Source organism: Anas acuta, chromosome 2 (assembly GCF_963932015.1).
Source record: "Anas acuta chromosome 2, bAnaAcu1.1, whole genome shotgun sequence".
Classification (NCBI taxonomy): Eukaryota; Metazoa; Chordata; class Aves; order Anseriformes; family Anatidae; genus Anas; species Anas acuta.
Genome location: NC_088980.1, coordinates 6,123,180 through 6,150,746, shown reverse-complemented (window position 1 = coordinate 6,150,746; position 27,567 = coordinate 6,123,180). Strand labels below are relative to the sequence as shown.

At 39.4% G+C, this 27,567-nt stretch overlaps 1 protein-coding gene across 9 annotated transcripts in view; it reads right to left on the bottom strand.

The window, feature by feature from the left end:
- The window catches only part of LOC137852076 (sodium channel protein type 5 subunit alpha-like), a 206,768-nt gene that overhangs the window by 121,242 nt on the left and 57,959 nt on the right, over positions 1 to 27,567 (bottom strand). For all 9 annotated transcript variants that reach the window (XM_068673366.1, XM_068673369.1, XM_068673364.1 and 6 more), the window contains exons 7-8: positions 22,106 to 22,336; positions 7,618 to 7,681 (exon numbers count right to left, since the gene is read on the bottom strand). In XM_068673366.1, the coding sequence (XP_068529467.1) occupies positions 7,618 to 7,681; positions 22,106 to 22,336 (295 nt within the window). The remainder of the gene's footprint in view (positions 1 to 7,617; positions 7,682 to 22,105; positions 22,337 to 27,567) is intronic.

The window sequence follows — 27,567 nt, the reverse complement described above, 5'->3', positions numbered from 1 at the left end:
CAGGGAGCGTTATCCATGTGCTACCAGAAGTTAGCAACAAACCGCTGCTCAAGTCAGGTATGACAGCTGTAAAGTCAGGTCTACACCTTTATCTGGTGTAGGCTGGAAAAGCTCACTATGGCCTGCCACTCCAAATTGCTTATAAAAGAAGCAACAATGGGAGATAAAGTGCATCCCACAGACACACACCAAAAATAGTTAAATAAAGCCTTAAAAACAAACAACAAACATATCATGGTAAGGGCTCCTAGGTATCCCTGTTTTTGTCACATTTTAAGCCCAAGAATGCAGAAAACAAGCGGAAATGTTTACAGTTGATGCTTTTGATATGTGGCTAGTTCCAGAGGATTGCCTGGTGAGCATGATGGGGTTTCAAAGCCTCACAGTAAGAGCTGGAAGGAGTAATGGTGCCTGTGGCTTCCTAGGCTTGGTGATGTACATGGCAAAGAACTCCTCAACCTGCCTTTTCATGTTGAAGTCCTCAGACTACAAAACAAAGGCCTGGATCTCCTTTAGATCACACACACAAGTGCTTTTTCTCTGCACTTCTCATGTTTTCTCACTTCTCCTGGCTTTGAGGGAAGAGACCAGCAGCCAAACAAGGAGTGCCTACCAAGCAATTATTACAGGGGAACAAAGATCCTTAACCTAACATTTGCTCCAGCCTGAGAAGATGAAACTAACCATCTGAAACAGGGCAATATGTTTTATTGTATTTACAAAAAGAACATTGTACGGGTGACTGGGCATGTAGGAGAAGGAGACTGAAAGTCAGCAGCATCCTAGCCAAGGCCAGGGGGTGCTAACAGTAAAAGCTTGGTCTGCCTGAAAGTCACAGGCTGCTCTCCTTCTCTTGCTCTTTCTCTCTCTTTTTTTTTTTTTTTTTTTTTTTTTTGTGATATTAAAGACTAACCATGAGAGTCTGACTTATAATTCCCCATTATTCACCATCTAAGAGCCAACATCTCACTCACAGAGGCACGCTTCATAGGTGTGACTGCAAGCAAGGGGTACCAACAGTCTAAAAGGAAGTGCGAGCAGATCCGACCAAACACCACAGGGAAAAAAAATAATGAAAGGAGCTCAGAATAAAGAGCAACACTGACCAAGTGCTGAAACTGGAGAAGCAAAGGGAAGGAGGCACAAGTGAGCAGGCTTGCTCGCAGGCTCAGAGCACCCACTGGCCTCTCTGTATGCCACTGACTTGCACCCACAGACTGTTTCAGCCTCTCCACTGGCTACTTGTTCAGACAGATGGAAAACCACTGGTTTCAGGCTATGTCAGACCCTTCATGCAGGCACGCAAGCAAGAGGAAGAACTCCCTGTGCTCCAGGATGACTTTTTTATACTTCATGTTCCAACAAGGAAGGCAAACTATCATTCTCAATCAATCTAGTGGCCAGACACTGGGTCTTCTGCCTGACCCATCAATCAAAATGCAAAGCAATCTATCATCATAAACACAATGACAGATTACTGTTTAATGAAGACAGTAGCCCACAGTCAGTCTGCTTCTCTCATGTGGTTGATGAGCTTGTTACAACTTTGACTAAGAGATAATATTACCCATCCTTAAGAACTGAGTGGATTTAGATTTAATCCTACTGCTGCTGTTTAACCGCAGACATGACCTTCCAAATAACACAACTGATCCCCAGGAGTGAAGACTTCCACTGCTGACCTGAAGGCTGTATAGCACATAAAGTTATCCCCGATGGCCTCTGCAGCATCTTTCAAGTGATATACCTGTCTTGTGGTGTTTCTTATACTCAAGTGAGAGGCTTTCTCACCAGGAGTAAGCCATCCTCATTCTGATGTCACTGTAACCAACAAGGAGTAAATGGAAAAGTCTATGTGATTTACATCAGAATCTAGTTAAATTCATGCAAGGCACGCTGTACAGCCTGAAGGTTTGTAATAAGGTCATTGATATTGCTTACTAAACCGGGGTGTAATTAGGTTATCAGCTTTGGCAGCCTAAACAATAGACTTTATTCTTTACGAAATATTACCACTTCTGAAAGGAGTCACATTTGGGAACTGTATCCCCTTCCTCACTCCACCAGCTTTTCCAGCCTTTCCCACCTGTCATCCAGCTACACCCCATCAGACTGAACGTGGTGAGCATTACGAGGACACCAGTCCCACAGACACACTCTAAAGCTGGCCAGGAGCCCATTTGCTGTGATGGGTCCATTCACATAACAAGTTAAACACAGGCTGCCAGACTGCACCTGCCTGGCAAACCTGGTTATCCAGAGATCACCTTGACTATCTGTTCCTTGTGACATTCCCCTTTCTTGTCTCTCCCCAGGAGAACATACATGCAGTGGAGGCACCTGAGCACTATCTTCACCCCAACCTGTTCAAGTTGGTGCCTCTTAAACACAAACCCTTCAGGAGAAGGGGGCTCTTCTTACTGTATTTGTCCAGCAGCCAACAAAACAATGCCTGAATCTGGGGCCTTCAGATCTTAAGACAGCAAGTAATTATAATAATAGCAATAATAATAACACAGGCTTACTTAAATTCATGCAACTCAGAGCTGCAGAGGACCTAATTGCCAGCGGCAGAATAAAAGAACCAAGTGGGTACATTATTCTCTGCTGCACTTCCTCAATTTTCAGCGCAGCTGGGCTTGTGTTACTGGCCACGTCTACTTGTACTTTGGGGACTGAGAGCTGTGGGAGACCACACTGTTGGAGATACTATTCTGGTGGACATATATATGTGGTTCCAGGCTCTCTGCCTGCCAAGGGCTGAGCAAAAGCTGCAGCACCGGGTTGTGCAAGACAAGATAGAGCTGGTGGAAGCATGGGAAGTATCTGTAGTCGCAGAGCTCCTTGGTATGGTGCATGTTTCTTCTCCACCCTTAAGGGTTGTGATAAGCCCTTGCAAGGGACTTTAAATCACCCCATGGAGGATGCATAAAGGCAAAGGAATGTTATTACAGCTCAGAGATCAAAGCACTATATCACTGTACATACTGTAATGAGTATGCTGACAGCATGCTGGCTTGGAGAACCTACCATAGAAGCGTTGCTTTCAGTATTCATGGAAACTGTGAGAACAGGCATCTGATGCAATTTTATGTGTTGGTATTAATTTCCTTAGTAAAATGACATAACACAACAGGAAACAGTTTTACTTTGATGATACTTTAGAAACTGTTAGGACTTGTTAAAAAACTTTGAGGAGCATTACACTGCATGGTCCTTCCTACATCCCTTAGAAGCAATCAGCTCGGTGACAGCTGAATTTACCAAACCATGTAGAATCTTGACCCCCTCTGTACATTATTTTAATGTAAGCTGTTAAGAAAAATCAAGGTCATAGCGAGGATAAAGGTAGGTAAAGTTTCTATAGCAACAGTTACTAGGATGCAGTTGCCAAAGGTGCTTTCTTGTTACATCCTGAAGTAGCTTTACTGGCTGCTTTTCCTTCCTGTTCACTAGTCTTTTTGGTAATATCCGTACAGACACGATGCAAATGTACTTTCATTGTCTGTATGATCTCGTAGACTGTTCCTGCCCACAAGCCGAGTATATAGGACAAGTCATGTGAAAGGACAAAGAAATAAAAATAAAAAATAAAACACAGTCTGGCCTTGAGACCCAGAGGGGACACAATTGACTTAAAACATACGCGTTTGTCTGAAAAACCATCTCCCTATAGTAGTTGCAAGTGAAAAAGTGAAAAGAACAAAGATAAGTTTCTCTTTTTCTGCTTGTTTACTTTGTACATTGATAGCATCTTGTCCATTTCTCTTTTCCCTAATGGACAAATTTCTTTGCTGTTTCTATTGCTCTTCCAAACCTTCAGGCAGAGAAGGAAGACAAAACAGCAGTCTAAGATAGAAAAATGTCCCTGTGAAATTACAACAGCATAAAAGTGGAACTGCTTTGGAGCTGAAATGTATCTTCCTTTTTCATGGACTGATAATCCCAAACTGCGGCAGCCCCCATAAATCTTTGCCCCGTGGGAAACAGGGCTCCATGGTATTGGGCATCTCATTAAAATGAATGGTTAATAATCATTGAGAAGGAACACGCTGTAATTGCATGGATGGCACAAGGCAGGATGGTGCAGCATGACATATAATGCTTCCCACAGCTCATTCACTGGGAGATTTGGTCTGGTGATCACAGCATGACGATGCCTGGCAGAGGTGCTGCTGATGTGCTCAGGCAGGATGCCATGCTGGAGCTGAATGTGGGATCACGACTCCTCAAAACAACCATTTTGCCCCATGTTGACCATGTGCCATCACCTGGGGGCAGGCACAAAATGTGCCACGTAGTGTGGGTCCCTCAGCACACTCTAAAACTTTGGTCCACCGATGGATTTAGCCATTGGTGCTATCACTGTACCCATCTGCGCATATGTGGCAGATTTGACCTCAGGGGCCACTTTTACAATGTGAAATAGATGCCTCCAAAAGGCCCACGATGCCTGTGCTGGCAGTGTATGGTGCTGTTTGCTGCCCCATAAGGCAGCTCAGTCACATGTTCTGCAGACCTTACAAACCATAGTCCCCTTGATGCTAAAGCTGGATTTCATGAAGGCTGGAGCAGCTTTCACATTCTGATCCTAGCCAAGATCTTCCAGCTATTTCATCCTTGTACCAGATCTTTACTAGATCTTCCTCAGGGCTTAAAATAAGGTGTTCAAAATTGGATGAGATGCTAGTCTGGGAATTAAATTGAAAGGCAGGTTTATAGAAGAATTTGTAATCCTCTTGAAAACAAAAGTAGTTGAGCTTTCTCCATTTATTTTAACCAAATCAAATATAAGAAGCTGAAATTGCAAGGGGAACCAACTTGGACAAATCCCAGTGTAGCCATATCTAAAAGTACCAAATTAACCCTGAAACACATCTAAAAACATAAATAATTCTGCAAATACGCTACACTTTTTTTTTTTTTTTTAATTAAAAGAGCCTTACTGCTATAGCACCACTTCCAGTGTCTGACCAATCTGTGACACATCTCAGAGCAGAGGATTTTTCCATTAATGTCGTGCTCTGAATGTGCTTGTTGTGAAACACCAAACACGCGTCACAAACGTTCACTCTGAGCCAAAGAACATCTTTGATCACAATCATTTGATTTTCTCTCTACTCCAAACATTACTTTTTGTTTCCATTGGACTCTTTATTCCTCTTAAATACAAATAAAAGTCTAGCAGCACATCATGGGGAAAAATGCAGTTGGATAACAAATACAAACACAACACAATTTCAATCTGATTAAGTGAATAAAAATAAAATTTCAGACATCCTGGGTAAAGTTTCTAAGGCATCACATGGGAAACCCCACAGACAGGTTAGTCCTTGTCCAACCAAGAAACATGCCTTCTCCCCAACATTCCTGCTACATCTATGCAAAGTGATTTTTAACATAACTCCTCAAGGTTGCTTGAACATACCTTAAAACATAAACCAAGATTTTTTCTTCCATCTGCCAGGTATTGTACTGGAGACATGTTTGCTGCATCTGAGTGACATCCATTTATTCAAATCCCTTCTGAACCAGAATCAATATTAGCTAGATCCATTACCTCCTGCTTTATTGGCAGTTTGGGTGCTTGTTCAGAAAACAGTCCCTCCTAGTAATGTAATAAAGCCCCCACCTTAGAGATAATTAGGTTGTCTGTGATATAGCATCCACTGATGATCATTTCCCTGCTGATTTTGGCCTGCTGCTCCAGCTCAGGTTGCAGTCTCCATCACTAAACTCTCTTACATCAGACCATCTGAGTCTCATCACCTAATAATTGCCATAGTAGATTTATTTAGATTTTTTTTTTTATTCTTCTATAATAACAGCAACCAGCCAAACCTCAGAGTGTCATTAACATGCTTTTAAAATGCACTAAAATGGTTTTGTCAATTACCTTGAGATTTAATATCCCAGCCACAGCACAGATATCCCTCACTGTAACAACAAATCCCTCCAGGAGCGCACACATGACACCACCCTTCCCTGCATTTCCTCTGGGTCCTCAGCACACCCCGGAGGCTAATAAATTCAAGCTATTTCAGAGTAAGCGCAGAAACAAACTCCAAAAATGCTGTGAACATTCAGACACAGTCTTGCCAACTGTTTTCTCCTACTCTCTCTCTTGCCAGGTTCCCTACTTAGGCCCTTGTCATTAATTTCATTGCTGATAGAGAGGAGGACCATGATCTGATGCATCCACTCATTTTTCACTCACCTTCCCTGATTCTGTGGTGCAAACTATCCCCAAATGTCTCGCCTATTCAGATCAGCTCTTTTACTGTTGAACCTACTTACTCTTGGCTTTGATTATTGAAGGATTAAGGAAAAGGAGTCCTGCTTGGTTGGGTACGTTGGACTGTGAATGATGGTCTCTGTCCTAACAGGTGGGAATACAAAACTTTGCAGGTCCCTTGAGGCCTTAGGATCGTGCCTAATTATCTCCATGTGTTTAAATAACAGCAGAGGATGACAGACAGGAACTCTGTGCAAGGTATAGCAGAGACACAATATTGCTATCGTGCAGAACATTTCTTGCTCAATATTATTGTCTATTGCTTACAAAAGGCTGAAGTACACCAGTGTAGATAGACTGCCAAATCCTGGGATCCCCAGGAAATATCCCAATAGTCTTGGAGTCCAGCCTGAGCCTGGATAAATGCAATGTATTACAATCAACAAAGCACTTAATTAATGAATGCTGACATTGTACCTTCCTTGGAACAAACAAAGAGGAAAGCATGGCCCTGTGCCCAAGGAGTTTACAGTCTAAATTAGACTGGCAATACGGATCAGACACACAAGACACGCAGAGGGAAGGCTGACACTTCAGCTTTCCCTTTGTTTTATGCAAATGCAGATACAGATAGTGGCAGAAAGTAAAGCATCTCTCTCCAGGACCCCATGGCTTTTCTCACTGTCCTGTACACAAGCAAGATTAGATTATATCTTCCTTTTTTTTTTTTTTTTTTTTTTTTTTTTTTTTTTTTTAAGTCTTCCACAATTAGTTCTACCAGCTCATAACACCCTTCTCCTCCAAAAGTACATCACCTCACCTCCTCTCCTCACTTGACCTAGGTCATCCACCTCCTTGGTTCAACTATTCCCTCATATTTAGATCAAAAGCTAATTCATCCCACCATACTAAGGTCTCTATTCTTCTTTGTCATACAACTTCAAACACCCTACAGTCTCTGCATGCTTTTTAATCTCCTCTGCCCACACAAGATCCATCTCTCACCATCCCAGACCAACTCTTCCATTTCCATTAAGATCACAAGAAGCTATCAAATAAAATCATACACCCAGACAATGCACTTAGACCCTGAGGACTGGATGCAGAAGGAATCATTAGCTTCTATGGGTGGTAGGGCTATGAACGAAGTCCTTTGTGCAGACCAGTAAACTATTATAACACAGGAATTATTTGTGATTTCCTTGCTGTCTGCATTGTAAGAAAATGAAATATTTGCAGTCTCTAAGCATTACTCTCTCCTATTACTACTGAAACAAGGAATTTGAAATATCTACTTCATAAAGGTGAAAAGTGGAAAAAAATGAAGGAAATGTAACAACAACAAGAACACAAACAGAAGGGAAGCCATTTAAATTACTTACCCAGCATCAGTGCTATTGCCACACAGTAATACATCTTCTGTACCATTTTTTATGAAGTAGTTAACTGCAACAGAATTAGAGAAACAGCTTTTTAACAAGTACATTCTGGGAGTGATAACATTCACAAATATTATTCACCAACTAACATATTCAACTGGCACAGTAATTGAGAAAAGAATGGCATATTTTGCTTTGTTTTGATAATTTTAATTTTTATGAATTGTAAAAACAAAGATATTTTTCAAAGCTCTTTAAACATTTGGTGCTTATAATCCAAACCTGACCGATGCAATAGGGTGGCAGTAGGGCTTTGAGCAAAGTTTGAAGGAAACATCATCTAGCCATGTGGCTGCTGTAAATACAAACGATGTTAATGGATTCAGTATAGCAATGCCTACTGAAACTAATCCATAAGTTTGTCCATTAGGACTCTGTGTTGATGATATACATATTAATTAAAGTTTGTGATAACAAATCATGACTCATAGGTTAAAAATGCAACTTTGATATGAGTCAAAATGTAATAACACTGACACAGTGTTATTCCCCCAGCCTGGTGAATCCTGGTTAGGATAGAAAATACACACTATAAATCAAAAGAAATGGAAAAATGTGCACCGTTAAAGATCAGACAAACATGGAAGTATTCATAAAGACAAATATTTATCAATGCAGTCATCTGTAATGCCAATGGAGAGAGACAGACACTTCTCGAGGGAGACTCAGAGGAGCACGCTAAATTTAAGTGCTCTGCATCATTCCCTTGTTGACTATCAATGAGACTTAAGGAAATTAGCATCCCCAGGATAATGAGAGCCTTTCTGTACACACTCCCTCTCCTATCCCCAGACAACAAATGGTCTAAAATTCAGAGAAACAGAACAGGAGGCCAACATCCTCCAAGGATAAGCAAAATCAGTTTTCAAGAGAGAGCCTGAAAAGAAGAGATGTTCTAAGGAGAATCTCTAAAATCTGAATGGCAGCATAGAAGAAAGGATAAAAGCATTGATCTAGAAACATCATAAATGCAAAACAGAGGCAGCTGACTGAGGGAGGGTGGGTACACTGGTGTGTTTTGTTGCAGCAGCGAGGATGGATTCCCTGTTGACACAAGACATGATGGTGGCAGCCTTACACAACATCTGTTTGCGAGCAAAGGGGCCTCTGCAGATGACGCTCTGAAGAGGTTCTTCATTATAGGTTAACCTAACCCCCTGTTGTGAAATGCTTTAAAAATCAAGAGTGACAGCTTATCGAGTCAGGCTATGCAAAGAATGCTCAATGGCTCAAGCCACTGAACAGATGTGCTGTGGCTTTCTCAGTAAGCTGCGAGCAGGGGAAAAGCCCTGCCCTGCTGCATGCCAAGAAGGAATTACTGTCCATGAGCTTTGTGGTTATGAGGGCACGTGATGGTGTTCACAAGTTATCAGCACATATATTCTGCTCAGACTGTATGCTTTTCAGCTTTGCCGTACATTTGGTCTTTTGACAGAAACATCTTGACTGATAGCAACACCACAGTGATCAATACGGTTAAGGAGCTGTGAAAAATCGCCAGAAAAGCAGGAGGGATGCAGGCTTTTATATCTGTTTTCACCCTGCACTTCTGCTGGTGAAACACTTCTACTGTTCTCAGAATAGATGGTATCTTATTTGGGATATATACAGTTAGTGACACAAACCCTCTGTGATATGGAGGAAACAGAGCACTTCCATGAAATAAGAGACAGACAAACAACCACAGAGGTTCTGCACCTTGCTGATAAGTGGTATGGCTACACAGGATACCTTGAACTTTGCAAACATGCACAGCTCCCTAAGAATTGCAACGTTTCATACCACAAATGCTAGGACCAGGAGGACCACAGATCTGTCACTGTACATTGACCAATTTCTTCAAGGTATGACTGAAGCCCTGAAGACCAAAGCAACACCTCCTGCTCAGCTGAGCCAGAAGATGAGAACAGAGTCAGAGCATGGAAGTGAGGATCAAAGCAAAAGTGTGTGTGCAAACAAGACATTTAAAACCTCAAGAAGACACAAAATTATGTTGTGACTTAGACATTTACATTTCTAAAACAAGCAATACAGTTGGTGCCGAAGAGCGATATGAAATGCATGCTGAGGAATCAGTGTGTAGACGCAGCTAGGACTGGTATCTTCACCACGGGATCTGCAACTGTGCAATGGAGCATCACCACTACTGTGCCAAACTTCCTGAAGAAGAGCTGAATTACCGATTCCCTACTGATAAATGAAGGGGGGATTAGAGTATTATGCCTGAGGGGACAAATTGCTCTATTATCAAACATGCACACAACAATCAATTTGTCATTCAAAGCAAGTTGGTTTGGATTTCGATCAAACATGCCATGCAATCAGAGGTCTTTAAGAAGCAAGCAGTCATCTCTCTTGCTCTTAAGAACAAACCACCTTGGTATCATATTAGCCCGTGGCCGCAGCTTTCTATCACTTAACTTTAACGTGAACAAAAAAACAAAAAACTCCTTTTTCATTTGCAGTAGACGTTTATCTCTGAAAGGCAGACTGCTTGAACTGATAAAAGCCTTATGAAAACATGACTTTTTCATTGTCTTGGAAGATTCAAACTAATCTTTGTTTTGTTTTGTTAGCTTTATCATGGAAAAGTTTCTGCATGTCAATGGGGAACACAATAGGAAAATAAAACTGACAACCTCCATAGAATAGATACATATATTTTATTTTTTTTTTCAGTTTGAAGTAAAATCAAGCCAAAACAATAACATTTTCACACTTGCTTGTGTGTAAATAAAGTATATCCAACATGTCATTTTCTCCAAAGGAAAACTGTGTTGTTGTTGTTTTTTTTTCCCCTTCCAGCTATACTAAAATATTGATGTTAGAGTTATAGTCAGTATTATATTTTTTAGGAAGTTTCTTACAGGAATTTCCAGCACTACTTGGTTATATTAAAATAATAAAATAAATTATCAGAATAACACTCGCTTAGTATCTGTTTCTTCTTGGCCGCACATTATTTACTTCATTGGTGCCAGATAAACATCTATTTTTAAATAATACAGAACATTTCCTGTCAGCACTTAGCAGTCAAAAATTCAATAGAAACATGTTTTCCAACAACCAGATGCTATCTTCTCCAAAACATATGCACATTTGTATCAACTCTGAGCCTTATAAAAACATACTAAGACCCCGTAATTCCCATTGCTCCTAACATAGTATTACTACATTGGTTCTGCTGCCAATAAATAGGTGCACTATGAACCACTGTGTTGGTGTTGTCTTCCTTGGCTTGCATTTTAGAGGTGCTGAGTTCAACAAATCAAACCCGTAAAAGTGAGTGCTCACAAGCAGCTTATTACCTTCTTACAGAGTTTTGTCTACCTACAAAGGGAAACGTGAAACTGGCAACTGCTTCAGCCAAGGTGGCTCAAGCACCATTAATTGCTGTGTACTGGGGTGATGAAGCTCATGCTGCCATAACCTCATTGCAACTGGTACTAAAAACAGTTAGGGAGAGTAGAGGTTTACCTCCATCTACTACGGATAGCATCTCTTGGCATAGGCTTTATCAAGCATTAACATAAATGTTGTACCAAGAAGTTCCTCTAGTCTATTCCCCTAACTGTTTTGAGGAAAGGGTTGATAACAAATATTACAGAGCTGCTATATGTTACATTATTATTTGGTACACTACTGATGGTTGTCTTTAGATCTGACACTGAGCCCACAGAACAGAGCATCGTGACTATGGAGTGGGGTAATGTCTGCCCTTCTCCACCACCAGCAAAGGTGATGACCCTAGTTTTAGAGTTACAGCTATATGCAGACAGTGAGCAAATACAAAACATCCTATAGATTTTTGCATTGCCTTCCTTCTAAAATAAATTCTTCTAACTGCTCATCTTTTCTGATGTTTTATTCTATGCTTTCTCCAATTTACCAATCTTTCAGGTTTCCACATTGCTCTCTTCCACACCAGGCAGTTCTAATACAGCAAATAATTCACAATGGCTCCACCTGTCAGGCAAACAAAATAAAAAAAAAAAAAAAAAAGCCAAACTTCCCATAAAATTCCTCAACAAGACAATTAATTCTAATTAAAATTATACTCCATCTTATACCTTCCATACCTATGTCACACCACTTAGCAGAAAGTTGCAGTGTTGAAAGCCCTCTGCAATTCTGTGTAGAAGGATGGGAAAAGTTTCCAGTTGGAAAAAAATTAATAAGGTTAGAGTCAGCTTAGAAAACATGCTTCCCAAGCCCACCTTCTGTTCCTTATCTGAAGATCCAGCTAAAATGATATTTTGATTTCTTTTACCGCAAAGTCATTGGGGTTTGAAAAAAATATATATGTTATCACACTTGCGTAAAGAGCAGCATTCAAATATCATTAGTCACTGCCCAGAGTAGAGTCCTCTGGCTGACTTTCTAACAAAAACTTGAGAGAGGTGTCTGTTATCTTGGACTATTTATTGCAGCCACACGGGTACACGCTGGTTGGAGACTTTCTCCCTTCGCTACGGCTGGCATGGAGCACTGACAGCCAACAAATGTCCAGATCCAAATTTAAAATGCAATTCAGAAAGCCCCATCACCTTACAGTTGTGATACGTGACACAGAAACAAAATAGATAACACCCCCTCCTCGCCCTTTCGCCCACCGGCACAAACACACTGTACCTCCTGGTAATACATAATAATTAAAATGAATCCTTGCTGCACTTGCTGTGTGCACACTGTGTCACACATGGTGAAGTCTCTAATAAATGAAATTGAGTTTGAAGATGAAAAACATGCCTCTCACAAAAGCGATGGAACAAGCCGTATTAAGGGTATTATTAGGGAAGAATGCTTGGGAATAAATGGCACTGCCAGACAGTTCTTCCCTGCTAAAAGGGGTTGCAAATAATTATAATAATGAGGTACTCTCCTGTCACTCACCCCACAACAGGGGATCTGAATGTCTTCCTCTCTCCCCTGGCATTTGCTGCTGTTGGTCCTTCTGTTAGGCTTTGCAAGCTCTCAGGTGCTCTCCTCTCCTTTCTTGCTTCCCACCCTTCCCATCCTCTTGCCTTGTGCACCTGCTTCTGGTCCATCTCTCTCCTGCCATTTCACCCCATCACCATCTTTAAGGACATTTTCAAAATTTCAGTAAAAAAAGGAAAAAGAGGAGCTAATTGTGAAGATGTTAGAGGGGGCAGAGTCCAAGCAGCTAACTTTTTTTGAGGGTCTTATATACAGCACTGGTTTATATATGGCTTTAGGGTATCTAGAGCCCTGGAACAGCTCTGACTCCAGGGGCTTCTCTGGGTATGAGCCATCCTGCAGGAGATATGGAGGAGCTGGGACGAGGTCGTAGAAAACCATAAAACAAGGTGCTGGGAGGAAAGTGGTCTCCTTAAGCTCGAGAGTCACTGGTAAGCTCCTGTCATCAGTGCTTCCCTCCAGTGCTTGACACAAGCCAAAAAAGCAATTTCCCAGACAGGGCTCCACCGTCTCCATAAGGTAAAAAAAATAATTCATCCAATTTTGATAGAGCAGCTTTTACTCTCTTTGAGAAAAAGCCACTAAAGATATCAATCAAGCCCTCTGCTAAATGGCTCCTGTGCACTACTAAGAGGCTCTGAAAACCTCAAAGATCCACAGCGGTGCACGGTCCAAGGGAAGGAAAAGCAAATCAGGAGCATTTGGAGCTGCAGGCCAGAAGGGAGCAGAGAATTTACGCATTCCACCAAGGCTGTCAAATTTGCTTGGGGACCATGCCAAGCCCGTGAGCATTTTGAGCAAGGTGAGACAGGAGAAAACGACCAGCAATAAATATGTGTGCAGTCTTTTAATGATCTTCAGACCACCCCTTCCATGCCTCTGTGTTTGGTCTGCCACGCAGCCCCCCGCTTGGAGCTGTAGGCTGCACAGTACACAACTAAAAGCATATTTAATGCCACTTGTTTAAACAAGCGCTTCACATGAACAGGCAGCAAAATGCTGAAGTGTGGTGTCTGGAAGTTTTGTAGAGGGTTGTTTTGTTGTTTTTTATATATACATATATATATATTTCGCACAAAGGAATTCAAATCAAAAGCTGCTACAAGGGCTGAATGCATTTGTGATACAGACGGATGCAAAAACAAAACAAAACAAAACTCCTGCTTGTATTGTGATAAAGAAAACATGAATTGGCTCAAGAACTAAGAGATGGGAAACAAAGGTTAGAGATGAAATGTCAAGGTGCAGAATCTCTGAAGGCTAATAGGCAGACCTGTGTCTGCACTGGTTTAATACATTTGTAAGTACAGTGAAAAGAGAGGTTGAGCAGATCTGAGGAAATCTACTGACAGCACAGCACTTTCCAGGTAACTCAAGTCCAAGCCAGGACTAAATGAGGAACGCTAAAGAGGTCTGTCCTGGTAGGAAAATGAGTAGAAAAAGGCAAAGTCAGATATTGTGTTGTCAGAATGTGATGTAAAGCAAAGAAGAACATCTCACCCATTCATAACATTGCCAAGTTTTAAATTCCCTAATTCCCTGTGTCAGCTCAGGTAAGAGATACGGATTTTTTTTTTTTTTTTTTTTAAACCCTTACCCAACATTTTTACATAATTTGAAGCTAGGATCAAATAAAATTGTGGTACTAAGATGCAGGAGGAAAAGGATACAGTGCCATACAGGAAAAAAATATGCCAATTTATTAACCGGTAGCTTGTGTCATCCAGAAGTCAGAGCACAGCATTGCTCTCAGTAGGGCAGCTGCTGAACTGTAGGGTATTGAGAAGTGGGTGAAAGTAACAAGAATGACTAGGAAAACTTTAATAAGATGAGCTATTGAAAAAATTGAGATCTTTTATCTTAGAAAGGGGGTGACAATTAGAGTCAAAAATAGCACACATTCTACAAAATGAGAATGGGGATCTTTGTGTGCTCCTGGACACAGAATGTGATAATTTTTTTTTTATTATTTTTTTTTCCCTAAGAAAATGGGGGAAGAATCAAAAACAAAGATAAAGGAAATATTTTTTTTTTTCACTGCACTTGTCATTTCAGCTGCTGAAGTTACTGCCACAAGCTGTCCCTGTAGCCAAAACATTCAAAGACAGGTTGGTTGCTTACATAGATAAGGATATCCAGAATTATAATAGTTAATACAAAATTAGAAAAATGTCTATACTCAGGGCTGTACTAATTTCTTCTGGAACATGTGGGGCTGCTCTGTGCCACAGACCAGTGCTGCACCAGGTAAACCAAAGTCAGATTGAGCCTGGCAATTCCCTTATTTATTTTCTACCTCACTTGGCTGAATTCAGTGTTGATGTACAGGAGAAAATATTTCCTAATGCTTAAAACCAGTGTGATAAGGGAAAGCAGTACTGCAAGCCGTTCTCTGGTGGTGAGTTCATGCTGTACCTGGACTTACTGCTCAGAGTTAAAAGCAAGAGCTACCTCTTGCCCTTGCAAGGCTCATTATTGCTGAACCTGCAGCAAGCAGAAGTCCACGGAGAGGCTCCGTAGGGCAGGACACAGACGAGGTCCATTTGAACAGTGCTCTTTGAGTCAAGTGTATATCACTTTGGTAGTTTATGAACAATCTGAAGGTGCAGGAAAACTCTCAAAATATTTAGGTTTAATCTTCTGTGGCAGATCTTTCCCCTAGCGGATCTGTCTGTGAGAGGTAATAATGCAGTGATGAGAGCAAAAGAAATGTATTTGAGGGGCAAATCCTTATGTTTAAAAAATTGTTTTGAGACCAAGAACTTGCTCTTTCACCACAAGATCAAAAAATAATGCTACTGAATTGTCAGGAAGAGGCTGTATCGGGTACAACAGTACCAACTCCTATATTTCTCTGATCCTTATACTTCTTCCACTGGGCCTTTCTTTTTCTATGTAGCTTAAAACATTAAAGTGCACAGGTACAATACCCATGTTAATAACACATCACTGCATTAATGTTTGAGCATTTAAGAAGCTATTTATCAAAAGATCCAAAGCACCTGAACAAAGCCACAATATTTACAGTTAACGGCAGAGTAACGCAAGTAGCTTCCACACTGACAAGCACAGCCTGAAAGCCCAGAGAGGTTCTTTGTCTTAATCATTGGTTCACACACAATCATACATAATAAAACACCTCTTCCAGTCTCAACCTGATTTACTGCTTCCCTCTTTTCTCCCACCTCCATAATTACTCATCCAACACTCACTGTCTTCTATTACCACCTCAGACAACACCTCAAACACTTCAGCTCTCCCCAAACTTGCTACATCTATTATCTGGCTTGGACATCATTATTTTCTGTACTCTTCACACAGTTTCAGAATATCTTTTCATTCAGCTCCATTTCAGACATTCTGAAAGCAAAAATGAAGCAACTCATCAGGCAGAGCTAATAACTAAACACAGAAGTTGGACAAAACATGTATGTAGACATGCATCTATATACACATATCTATATATTTTTTAAATTCAAATGTATACTCCTAAATATCCATGCCCATTTATTTAATAGTGCATTAACAGTGCACCTCACTCAGATTACTTAGTTGGATGCAATTGGGAGATACAAAAACAAAGACCTAAACTTAATATATTTATGTCTTTCTAAATACAGAACCCAAAGCAACCACGACTTATCCAGGTGTAACTAGAGGTGACATTACAGATATTGTATTAAACTTTATCTGGATTATTATTATTACTATTATTATTTTTTTTTTCCCTCAAACTTTCATTAACTACACACTTTGACTTCAGAAGAAGAGAAAAAACACTGCCATGAAATGTATGTGAGAAAGTGGTCTGGAAGAAAAAAACAGCAGCCTTAAAAAGTTGATTTTTAAACTATAAAAATGGTATTTGACTCCTCCCACCAGAAGGTTAATAAATTTTATCAAACCTTTTAAAACATATTATTATTATTATTATTATTATTATTATTATTATTATTGTTATTGTTATTGTTATTATTATTATTATTATTATTATTATTATTACAATATCTTGGACAATTACCTAAAAGAAATAAGTGGTTTTTTATTAATTTTATTTTACCTAACAAGATACTGATTTTGAGAGAAAACATATATGGCACATTTTGAAAACAAGATCCTTTCAAAGCCTCTTAATTGGGGTACTTAGTTTAAAGTAAAAGAACACACTGAATTTTGTGACCAGCACCTCAAGAGTGATTTAATAACCTTTTTTGCTACATTTTAAGGTTTTATTTCTTAAGTGTTTTTTCTTGTATTCAGTACTCAAACTGAGCCCTACTCTACAAAAGAACACCCGATTTAAACTCAGACTTCAAGTTACTACTCACTGATTAGTCAATAATCCATTTTACTAATGGAATACATAAATTACATTAAAGATCCTACGCTCATCAGCAATGTGAGTCAACTACATTCAGTCCATTGGTACATCTTTTACTCTGCCTAAGCCAGTGACACATCTGACTTCATATAACTTTCAATGCAGTCATAGATTCATAAAGCTTCACTTCATAAAATACATGTTTAATTTTAATACCACAACCTAAGGCTTTCAAGCATGCTATTTGCAGCTACTTTCCTAGAAATCTTTACAAGCATTGGAATTAACATGGTAGGTTTTCAGTCACCTGCTATTTCTAAACTGTTACCTCTCCTACAGATAACTGACAGCACAATAATTTTAGTATTGATACACTGATCACATATTTTTCATATTGCTGTGGATGTAAACTATCGCTATTTTGTACTTTTTTATCTATTTAATTTTTATACATGACCACTGCTGCATTTATAACTTCAGATTCTCATGTTTATTATTATTAATGTCTACAAATAATCCTATTTGGGCTTATTGATTGCTGTCCCTTACCAAATCTTGAAATGCAAATATGAAAAATAAAATTACATACTAGTAGCCGGTGTTCTCCTAGATACTCTAGCTGTCTCCATTTTAATTTTGAGCAGAATTTATCTTTGGCATTTGACATCAAGATTTTTTAGCCTAATTCTGTCTGTGCTCAACTGTCCCTTATCCCATACTGCTCTCATACCAAAAAACAAAACAAAACAAAACAAAAACAAACAAACAAACAAACAAAAAAACAGTCCTACAGAGGAGGCCAGGAGTCCTGATGAATTTGATGAATTACTTTAGTCTTACTCTTCCTTTTTCTTTCTAGCTTTGGATCACTCTGGAGGCAAAACCAGACTGGAATAACTTCTCTGATAAGAAAGGTCAGAACAAGTCTTCTTCTGAGAGGTTGGTGCGTAAATTGTGAAGACCTAGAGTCATTTTAATTAGTAGAAAGAATGGGAAAATCCTCCTGTTTATCATGAAATAGACATACCCATTGAAAAGCAGATTTTGAACCTGCATTTTCACTGTGAGGAAAGGAGAGACTAAGCAGTTATCTCACCCTACTATGACCACTGTGCCAAGTAGCTAAGCTGAGAAACCATCTGCACCTGCAGTAATTTAGGTGAAGTTTCCCTCATAGAATTAAGCTTATAATGACAATGACCAAGAAAGTTTCCTTCTTGATAGTCAGACCAGAAACAGTCACTTGTATCCTACATCTTGTAATTGGTGAACACTGAACCTTAGAATTGGTGAAAGAAAACTCCCTGTGAACTTTCCCAGATAATCCCAATGCATAAGGGCTCTGTCACTAGCTTTTCTAAGTTGCCTGGCTTCTCCTTCAGTTGCAGTAGCCACTGAAACGATGGAATTAACAAGAAAAGTGTTGGATGGAAAGGCAGAAAATCCTTAATCCTTATGGGATTTAGTTTATAAGATCCTTTCATGGCAGATGCACAGTAACAGGAAAGAGCCCAGCACTCTCAGTGATGTTAACAACCTCGCACATGAAAGAAGAGCAGGGCTCAGCCATCCCTGGGTTGCAGCCAAGGATGGAGAAAACAAGCAGTGTAGGATCAACAAGCTCATCCAAGAAAGGTTAAGTAACAGGAAAAGGGCCAAAAGGGGAGGTGGAGGAGACTGACTTGTTATGGCTCTATTAAGCACAAAAACATACCAATTTATTTATTTAATTTTTGGTTCAAATTTAGGAAAAAAAATAATAATAAAACCACATTTTTCTTCTGTCACCACAGTTTCTGCCACCACCACTACTGGTGCTCGTTTGCTTCCTTTACTGGTGGTGGAGGCAGAAACAGGGGTACCAGAAGTGTAGAGCAGCAGAGCAGCCCCTGTACCATCAGCCAAGATGGTCATGGTGACCACAGCCACGTAGCAGGACAGAACACAGTCTTGAGTGTATAGCTCAGGGCTGGAGTCCCTGTATCACGGGGAAAAGTGGATATATCACACAAGGATCAAACAAAAATTAGGCATTACCACGTAATTGTGGTTAAGCCAATGATGATCCATACAAAGTTATTTTTATAAATTATTTCCCCATTTATTAAAAAAAAAAAAAAAAAGTGTTGCAAAGACAGATGACTGAATATTCCCGGCCTGGGGGTTGAGAGCCGCTAAGGGTAGAGGATACAATTCAGTCCACATACATAAATCTGTTTGGAATAAAAAGGGCAGAGCTAAATCTATTCCAGGCCTTCCACAAAACCAAAATGTCTTCTGCACCAAGTAATCCCTTTCAAAATGTCTTCTGCACCAAGATCCCTTTCAAAGGGATTTACTCGCTTTGTTTTTCCATTCATGCAGAAAAGGTTCATAAGACACAAGAAGAGGCTGATGATATTTCAGAGGTTTCCTATTGTCCTCTGAAACATTAAGAATCCAGAGCAAACTTTTGCTCTCCAAGAGCAGAGCTCTCATACCATCCCTTTTGATTCATTATTTTGGTGTCCTGATGAACAAATTAACAATTCATTTTTCCATTTATGAGTGTTTTTCACTGCTGCATTTGTTTACATACTGCATTTTTTGTTTGTTTGTTTGTTTTATGTATTATCATGAATCTCTTCAGGATTCTGCTTTCTTCTGCTTTCTGTGTTTCTAGATTACTATTCCTGATTCAAACTAAGTGACTCAGCTGCATTCGTTTTAAAGTCTCCAGTGAGCTTTTGTAATTGTTTTTGCTCCCTTTGAATGAACTTTACTATCTCAACATGTTGGCCAATTTTCTTCTCTAATTCTTCCCCAAAATAAACACTGACACTACTCTGTTTCTTAATGTATTCTTCTTTTTATTTAATTTGGTCTGCCTACACTCTAATTTAACCATATGTATTGCTTAATTCCATAAAGTACTTGAAATTCGGACCATTATTAAATTGTGGTCAGTACTACTCTGTTAAATACTCACTTCATTTCACCATAATACTTACGCAAAATGGAATATAAAGCAATATCCCTTCTAGTTATAAAATGAGCCAGTCCTTCAATTTTTGAATTGCTTTGGCATAATTATCAACATTAAATGAAAATCCTACTTAATATTGTTCTGCTTAGTCTTATTGCTGAGCCACCTTCTCCAGCTTCTCGAGGAATTTTTATTCTGAGGTTAGTACGTTCTTCCTATACATCTACTTTTCTTCCAGTTCTTCAGTGGCCCTTGGCAGTGACTTAACATTTCAACTATTTAAATATGTCTTGTCCATCCATCTTCAGTGACAGTTGTTTGCCATAGTTCACTGTCTTTATTTTCCAATATTATGAAAACATTAAAACAGTCCTTTATATTTTTATTGCTTACTATTAATACTGCATGGTCAAACTTTATTTCACTTTAATCCTTTATCTCACCAAGTTGATTAACCTTGTAATAGGTCAATCTACTTTAGCGATAATAAATATAGTTTCCTGACCATCTTACCCATTGCTGGATTTACCAAATGGATTTACATGAGTGTCTCTCCCCTTCCCCATATCAGACCCACACAAATAAGCTTGCCCATGGCATGCTGCAGCAGCTGTGCAATTCCTTCCATTTAAAGCAATGCTGCAGTTGGCCTTGACAGTAACTATATTTTTTTATAGAGACCACCAGTGGTGCATTTACCCTACTTCCATTCCCAAAGAACCACAGTATCTTCACAGCTCCAATGTCATCCCTTCACCTTTATTAGAGGGTTTTAAAATTCTCTTTCCCCTTTCAGCTGGTGGAAGGGACATTGAGGCAAATAACTTGACAATCAAGGTCAGCCCTGAAGATGGCCCTCATTTAGCCAGAGCTTTGCGTATGCCCTTCCTTAATGTTTTATTAAGCACATTATGCATTAACAATACCAATACTGAGCTTCTTATTCTTTGAATTAAAGCTTACTAACGCTACTCCTTCCAAGGCTGCTTAGAATGCAGGGAAAGGAACCGAGCAGAAAAGCCAGAAGTTGCCCATGTGGAATGACAGGACTGCCCTTGGCTCAGTCCCTGAACCACATAATGTAGTTGAAGAGCCATACAATTCTGAGAAGCAAAACTGGGTTAGAGACAACTTTGTGCCACTTCAACAGAGCCCTGGATCAAGCCAGACAACTGCCCTGAACCTGGCTTAGGGGTCAGGAATGATGACTGTAGGGCCCATACAGTCAGAGCAGAGGGACCCCATGACTGTGCTACTTCCCACCAACCACATTTCTAGTTAGCAAGTTGACTATGTGTTTCAGTCTTCTCAAAATAAATAAAATACCAAAGGTCACTGATTACAAGCTCCTTGCAAGGCATATTTGTCTGTTTGCTTCCTTCTCTCAAAAGCGTCACTGATTTTTTTTCAGATGCAAGCCAATGTCCACTGGAGTCACTGGGGACTCTCTGGTGTCTCAGAGGTTTTTGGTGCAGACCCAGCTAATAGCTGGGCTCCTTGTTTACATTCTGAAGTTTATTTACATGAAATGTCTTTTTTAAATGTTAATAAATGAGTTCAGTGAACCTATTTCATTGTAATTCAAAGTCTAGCAGACTGTAGAGTATTAAAAATTGCTTTGGCCTAGAAAACAAGCCTTTTGATAATAAACATCAGAGCACCAGATACTGCAGGATGGCCCAAACCATATAATGAGTTCAGGCCCTAATAGCATGAGATTTCCTTAAAATAACACTCCTGGGATTTTTCAGTGTAATAAATACTGAATTGCTCTGTGTTGCTTTTTGATTTTTAAGACTTTTACTTCAAATTTTCAAGTTTTGCCAGAAAATGTTAGTGCCATAAATTGTCTTAAAGGAACAGCATGCAAAACAGACCCCCCCACATACAGCTGAAATTTCCACTTGATCACCTGATTTAAGGAAAGGAAGCTTTAAGAAAAAAGTCTTGAGACACCCTAAAACTGTGAAAATCACCAGTTATGTGACCAGGCACTTAGTCTGCATCAGGAAAGCACTAAAAAACTTTCAGCGTGAATTGTGAATGTACAACAGAAAATTCTACCTAGATCTTTCCAAACCACGTCAACTTTGTGAAGAGGCAGTAGACACATGACACTGCATTTGCAGTATGAATTCACATATGAATTTCGATCAATATGATAATAAATAAATAAAACAGATAACAGAGTAAAGAAAAGTGTTTACCTGGATCATTAAGAAATTCCTCTGAGCTGTTCCACGTCCTACCATCCAAGTAAAACGTGCCATTGGTGGAGTTAAACATGGTGTAGTCCCTGACACACTTGTGTCGCAAGTTGCCCATAAAGAGCTGGAGGCCTATGAGGGCAAAGACACTCAAGCAGAAAACGGTCAGGATCATCACATCAGCAAGTTTCTTAACAGACTGGATAAGTGCACCTACAATGGTCTTCAGTCCTAGGGAGATAAAAGCCAAGAGTTTATAGGTTGAGAGGCTGAAACACATGTGCAGATAGCAACTTTTTATGATGAAAATCTGAATGGAAAGGAAAACTGGAAGGGTTTCTACTACATATTTGTAATTTGACGGCAGAAACAGGAGACAAGTGATCACTATGAACATTTAGTTTGGTCTACTTTTATCTTGACAAAAGTCTTGGTGTTAATGTTACAAAAACACTCATTTAAAAATAGAAGGAAATAACTGGATGAAGGAACAGTGAGAAACAAAAACAAAAACTAGTCATGGATAAAAGAAAATACAGGAAGTCTTTTCTATTTTCATGGAGCTGCAGTAAAGGCTGTAAAGCCTAAATCCCATTGGCTTTTGAGAATGTGAATTAATTTTAAATCACTCAGGTGACTGATAACTTTATCCCTCGAATAAACAGATGAAGAGCTATGAAAATGTTATTTATTGCCTGATTATTTTACATTTTTAGTGCCAAATTCTGCTCACTGTCCTCATATGAATAATTCCTCTGCCTTCAATTCATATGTTTAAAACAAGCGGAATTTGAGATTAGAAGTAAACCAAATAATATGGGCAATCACATACACCCAGTGGAAACTATTTGAGTAAAACAACCCAAGGCTCCAACAATACCTGGTCAAAGTTAATCATTTTATAATATACTGCCAATGTAGATAAATCATCTTATAAAGGCCGGGGTAACGCAAACTGGCTCTTATGTTATTTCATCCCATAACACTAGATTCAGATTGTTATTATTTAAGTATATAGATATAAATAATTATACTGTTTTCCCAAAAGATGCTGCTTGCTTTTGAAGTGTTCCTGAAGTGTTCAGTGATATTTGAGCTGGTTGCACATTACACGAATATGACAAAACCCACTCTTTTATAAATAGACTGTTCTTCTAAATCTTGTATCCTTTAGTTGGACATTAACATCAACTGCACAGTGGTAGCAATTTTGTTGTTTCGTCACTACTTATATGTAATACTCAATAAGTACTAATCAGTGCTTCTGATAATCAGTGTCACCAGTATGGCAACAGTAAGAGAAATTGAGTTAAATGGAAAAATAGAAAATGCAAAAAGGAAACAGGAGGAATTCTCCTGGGAAATACTCAGAAACATGCTGATTTGCTCAGTGAATATGAACATACACATTAAATCTCAGCTCCCTGGAATTCCATCCCAAGAGTTTGACAGCAATGAAGGTTGAGATAGTGCTTTATAATTTAAAATAATGTAAAAATGTACTTGAGGATGCGTAGGAAGGCAAAATAGTGCTTTTGGTCTTGCTTAAAATTCTGTAGATAAAGTAAGGGGGAAATCATAGCTCCTTAAAGGAGGATGAGCTGCTAGAATAGCATCCAGGTCCTACCAGACTAAAACTTTCAGTGCTCTATAGCACTACTGCCATTAGGTTAACCCGTGAATTATATTAATTACTATAAAATGGCCTTCCAAACAAATGATACTGAACCCTCAAGTGGAATTGCCCTCTTTCTTCATTAAATATTCTGTTTACCTCTTCAAAGCTCTTTTTTGGCACATTAAAAATGGAGAGGCTATAAATTTCCCTCTTATACACAAGAATAAGCCAAAAAAAATTGTAGTAAAAACATGAGGCAAAAGCTGGATAGTCTTGGGATCTGCGTTCCTCATCAGAAACAGATTTTGAAAATGAGGTGAGTTCTATTCAGGTATCTAGATAAAGCTTAGCTTTGAACTTTTTCGGTTTGTTAACAGATTTGATTACCAATGAAAATTTGATGCCTAAATGAAAAGCATAGCTTTTCTGATAATCTAGCCTTGGGTAAACCTTATACCTGAAGTGAAATTGGTTTTAGTTGTAGCCCTATTCTGAAGGACTTCCTCAGGTCCTGTAAAGCCTAGTCTTAAAAAAAGTAATGGGGTAGGGAAAGAGGAATGTGATTTATAAATACAATAGTTGTTGTGTTTTTTTTATACTTCATTTAATATTCTGATTTTTTCTCAGTCATACTTATCATAGGCTGCCCTTTGAATGCACAGATGTTTCTTCCCTGAAGCCAGGGAAACTTGGGAAATCCAAATGCAAACCGAATTTTAAGAAAGGGAAAACAGCCAAACCACAAATTATTTTATTTCGATACCCCCTGTGAAATCACTGCAGCACATTCATTTGTTTGTTTGACACAAATACAAGCTTGGAGACTGCATTTGTATTGCTTACATACACTAATTAATCTTACTCACATGAGCAAGGACAATGGGATTCCTAATGTAAACAGCAATAACATTAGGAAGCATGACCTACAAAATCCTAGTCACCAGAAAAGACTACCTGTTTTCAAATTCAGGCCCCAGTACTGTTAATTCCAAGGTCATTTCATGAAACATGTTTTTCTCAGTTTACCTAGTGGGGTTTTAAATAGAAGAGTAACTCTATGCTGTTAGATTTATAAGTTCGTTCCTTGCAAGTATCAAATAATTTCTTTATGAGAGGGCTTTCTGCTTTACCTTTTTTTTTTTTTTTTAAAAAAAAATAGCATATAGACTTCTGAACAATCTAAGAAAATAATGCTTTATTAATACAATTGCTGTAATTAAAGACCACTTAAAAATAACTTGTTCTCTGTGATTCTGGAACTTTGTTGCAACTTTCAAGGAAAATAATTTTGGGAGTTGTATACTTACAGTCTAACTATGTTATTTTCTCACCCTTTAAAAAGAAAATTTGCCCAGAAAGTTAAGTAGCATCCATCGAGTGGCTTGGCACAATTCACTGCTAAGCAAAGTGTTTAAATCACCATTCATTTAAACTTTCTCTGCCTGGTAAATGGAAGGGCTAAGGGGAAATAAGGACACCCAGAACCTCTTGCAGGTGCTCTGCATTTGTCTGAATCAATTCCTGTGTTTTGTAAAAGCAATGCTAGATGTATTCAAATTTAGAGCACTGTTAAATCTTCTAGATAAATAATCCTCCTTTGAAATAGTGCCAATGAGAGCATTGCAATATAGCATAATAGAAGATTCTATTTATGGGGCATTAAAGGCATTTACTTAATTCTTGCAAGTCAAACACCAACAGGCAGCATGCAGCAAAAACTGAGGAGCTGATCCAAAGCTGAGTAACGTCTACACCTGTTAATGAGTATGGCGCTGTGGATTACTCTTTATGGAATAATCGGTACAGTGGTCTCCTGAATCACTGAATTCTTTCCACACTTCTGGGCCAAATCCTGCTTGCGTGACATGAGTAACACCAGAGCATCCAAAATCAGTGGAATGAGGGCTGTACAGGCAGCCTGACATCTGCAGAAAGCAAGAAGGATTTGGCCCAAACATTCCTGTTAATACTGGTAGAAATTAACACGTTCAGAGGTTAATCAAATAATCAGTTTTCAAATGCAAATCAGAAACCATAGAAAATGCAAGCAACACCAAACAATGAGAAATGGCAAGATCCCACAGCACCATCCATTCCTCCTTTGAGATGTGAGAGTATTAGCATAATTCAGTATGACATCCATACCAGATGTTGGCAATCACCTACAGAACATCAGACACTTACATGTACAGTTTGGAAACCAGCGGGGAAAAAAAGGCAAAAACGGAACCAGAGAGTGTGACTTGCACCAAGAGACGTGCATGTGCCTTGTCTGTGTGAATCATTTGCATGTAGGGAGAGATTTCACTCTCTATGAACATATTTTGTCACTACTCATGATGAACATATTTTGTCATTAGCCATGGACAGCAGCTAAGAATTTAATACCCCGTTGGCAAACTTGAATGGTTGTCAGCATTTCTGTAGACCATCCTTGTACGAAGATGTGACTGTCAGGCCAGTCTGCAAGGAAGGTGCAAATGTTTCACCTCTGAGATATCTACTTCTTGAGTGAAGTGATTTACCCGTCATAAGGATGAAATGTGTCCTTCTGCAGGGGGACTTCTGTGAGATTCAAGCAGTGAACAACAGTCAGTCTCCTCCACACAGCCTTAATTCTTGCACTCCAAGCTTTGTTCTGGCTATCAGTAAAGTACTGGATAACATTCACGGCACTATTTATAGCCTTTAGACTCACGCTAACTTAAATGGGAGCTGGATCAGGCCCCGAAGTGCCTTGGCCCAATTTTCTATGAGGTCACCTTTCGCCTGTATCCTGTCATTTGATGTGAAATGTTCGTGATGTGCACGCTTGTTCTAGAAAGAGCAGCAGAGCTTCTCTGGATATGGGTACTTCACAAAATCCTGATGATGACCATGGCCTGCATTTTGCAGGCTCTCGATGCTGGGGCATAGAAGGGTGTACCCGAGGGCTTTAAATTAACTCAGTTCTTAGTTATCACAAAAACATTGGTGATTTCCTTGCAGATAAATTATAATTAGAGTCCTCTTTAGTCACAGGAAAGGTTCCTGTTGAGTACTCTGGGATTTGGGTACACCGGTGACGGGAGACAAATGAGTAACATCAGTGGGTTGTCCTACAAGCTGATCATGGTTCCTATCTAGGATGAAAACGAATGAATCTAGTTGCCATGGCAATGTGCAAGATGCTAATTAATAAATAAAATCACTGAGAGTTAAAGGTTTTATGCTCCCATGCAGAGAACGTTCACTATTTCTAAGAACCTGAACATAAGGGATGTATGAAGAAATTAAAAACATTTTCTTTAATGAGTCTAGATAAACAGATACCCAGCTACTGCAGAAAGCTTGTTTTCCCCGATATCTTGGGAAACTGGAAAACAGAAAGAAATGTGTGTGCTTAATGCAGGAAAGGGGAAATTGAGGGGATCCATGAAGGTCTTTGGGCATGTTAAAGGCTGCCACAGAGTGTAAGGCACGGACCTGATGTCTTATACAGTGGCTGTAGGGTTAAAAATGATGAGCTGATAATGCACCAAGAGAGGATGAGGGTGGTTGTGGGTCTGGATTCAGAGACAGGACCCACAGGAGATGCCAGTGTGACAGCAAGCCCCAGAGATGTAGCCCCAGGACTCCACTGAGCAGGAAGCACACCGCTTTACTGCTAGACGCTAACATTTGGGTTGCTGAATCTGGATCTGAAACCCTCCTCCCAGAGCAAACGTAAAGGTAATGAGGTGCTAGAACAGACTTTTCAGGAAGATCATGAGTTGCATAAACACAGGCTAGGGCCAGGGAATGGACTTCAAGAGTTCGGGAGATCTTTTTGAATCCTATGAGTCCACGTCCCCTAAACGTCCCT